This window comes from Zingiber officinale, chromosome 1B (assembly GCF_018446385.1).
Source record: "Zingiber officinale cultivar Zhangliang chromosome 1B, Zo_v1.1, whole genome shotgun sequence".
Lineage (NCBI taxonomy): Eukaryota > Viridiplantae > Streptophyta > Magnoliopsida > Zingiberales > Zingiberaceae > Zingiber > Zingiber officinale.
The window spans coordinates 140,979,352-140,981,591 of record NC_055986.1 but is presented as its reverse complement, the minus strand read 5'-3'; the positions used below and the strand labels follow the sequence as shown (position 1 = coordinate 140,981,591).

General features: G+C 47.6%; 1 protein-coding gene across 1 annotated transcript; it reads left to right on the top strand.

Moving 5' to 3' along the window:
- The first annotated feature begins 1,219 nt into the window (after window positions 1-1,219).
- LOC122004631 (uncharacterized protein At5g39865-like) lies at window positions 1,220-2,020 on the top strand. Its single transcript, XM_042559512.1, has one exon. The coding sequence runs from the start codon at window positions 1,272-1,274 to the stop codon at window positions 1,854-1,856; it is 585 nt and encodes a 194-aa protein (XP_042415446.1). The 5' UTR covers window positions 1,220-1,271; the 3' UTR covers window positions 1,857-2,020.
- The last annotated feature ends 220 nt before the right edge of the window (window positions 2,021-2,240 follow it).

Sequence of the window (2,240 nt, the reverse complement as noted above, 5' to 3'; positions counted from 1 at the left end):
CCTATAGGTTTTCCGAGTAGCAACCAACAATGACTCCCTCGCTCGATAGGACGGAGCCAAGATAGCAGACCATTGGCCGAGCGGACATCCCGCTCGGCCCGAACACGATATCAGCTGGACGACAGACTGACCGAGCGTCTCTCCCGCTTGGTCCAGTAATGGACAAAAGGAGCAGTTGGTGATATCCTTCTGGGAACTCGTGCTACTGGCAGATGGCGTGGTCGGCGGTATGGTCAGGCGGAGGATCGTACAGTAGAAGCTTCCGCTGTCTTGTCAGAGATATGTTCGGGCTGATAAGGTATGGTGTCAAGGACGCTTTACTGACATGTCCTTTCACGATAAGCTTTGAAAAGCGTGCACGTCTCGACAAGAGTGCACGAGCGCTCCCGGAGGCCCTATATAAGGAGTCTCAAAGCTTCATCAGAGGTATGTTTCACTATTATTACTGTAGCTACAGTTATGCTGCTGTTCTTTTCTTTTCTCTACTTCATTCGCTTGCCGCCGGTGACTGACTTGAGCGTCGAAGGGCCATCGCCGAGGAACCCCTCCCTGGCTCGGCACTAACGACTTATGGTTGCAGGTTTAGCTCGTTGGAGGTCCACGTCATCTTCAGTCTACATTCAGTCAACGTAAACGCCATCTCCCCAGCATCCGTCGACTCGACTCTCGGACAGAATCATTATATATTAAAAATATATATTATTACTTGCTCGTTTGGTTCGACGAGCCACCGAACTAGTAATAATTATGCTCAAACTCAATCAACTTCGAACTCAAGTTAAGTTTTGATCGAATTGTTCATGAACAACTCACGAATAACTTGACTCATTTAGACTCTAGCTATGTTATTAATCATCAATATAAACTATATCCATTTGTAACACATCATATTGTGTAACATTTTCAGTTATTCAAGATTCTTGCCTAACATTATTTTTTAGTAATAATAATAATAATAATAATAATAATAATAAAAATAAAAGGTAACATTCATATGTATAACGTTAACATGTTAAAAGATGTTCATTCTATTTTAAAGGGTGCACACTAAAATGTCAAAAATAATCAAACACAAAACTTCCAGAAACTTCGGATACCGCGCAATCCAAACCACCACCGTAACAAACCAAATCTAGCAGCCGCGTTAACTGTCGGCCAATATATATATTTATTATACACGGATTCGCCGCGGCACAAATAATTGGCAGCCCAAATTAACGATTCAACCCGCGCTTCTCCCTCTGCCATCATCGAATCCATCCATTGCTATTATGGCATTCAATATGCTCTTCTCCATTCCCCTCCACCACCACCACCACCACCACCACCACCACCTCCACGGCACCGCATTGAATACGCGGCGCCTTTGCGCCTCCGGCGATCCCTCCAAACGCCCCCAACCCGACGTCGTCGTCCTCTACACCACCTCTCTCCGCGCCATCCGCCGCACCTTCGAGGATTGCCGCGTCGTCCGCTCCATCCTGGACGGCCTCGGCGTAGCCGTCGACGAGCGCGACGTCTCCATGGACACGGGGTTCCGCCAGGAGCTTCAGGTGGCGATGGAGGGCCTCCGGCCCTTCGCGCTCCCCCAGGTCTTCATCGGCGGCCGGTGCCTCGGCGGGGTGGCGGAGATCTACGCGATGCACGAGGCCGGGGAGCTCGGGAGGGCGCTCGAACCGGTGGTGCGGCGCCGGGATTCGAGATTCAGCGTCTGCGGCGGCTGCAGTGGCGTGCGGTTCGTGCCCTGCTCCGTTTGCCGGGGCAGCCGGAAGGTGTTCGTGGAGGAGGAGGGGCGCGCGCGTCGGTGCGTGGAGTGCAACGAGAACGGGTTAGTACGTTGCCAGGATTGCCGTTGATGTGAATACGTTATAAGACAGCGTTTTGAAGATCTCATTGGATCGACCGGTTCAATCAACGAAACCCGAGTCAGTCTGGTCTGAAAAATGAATGTAGAAAGAAATACAGGCGGTAGAATCGGCCAGATTGTATCAAATTCTCAAGCAAACGAAGTTCATAATGAGATGCGTTTCTCCCCAAAATTAATGGATGAAAGGAAGTTGCTCGATGTGTTAGGTACTAAACTATACTATAAAAGTTAACCTTACAATTGAGTTATCAGTTAAATTTCATCATTACAAAAGATTTTCAAATGAGAAGATCAAACATAGTTTTTGATAAATTAATAAGTAACTTATTATTAAAGTTATTGGGTAATGAAATTTTAAAAATGATCTCATACT

Excerpts from the sequence above, each read along its gene's own strand:
- LOC122004631 (XM_042559512.1), top strand. The coding sequence starts at position 1,272 with ATGGCATTCAATATGCTCTTCTCCATTCCCCTCCACCACCACCACCAC.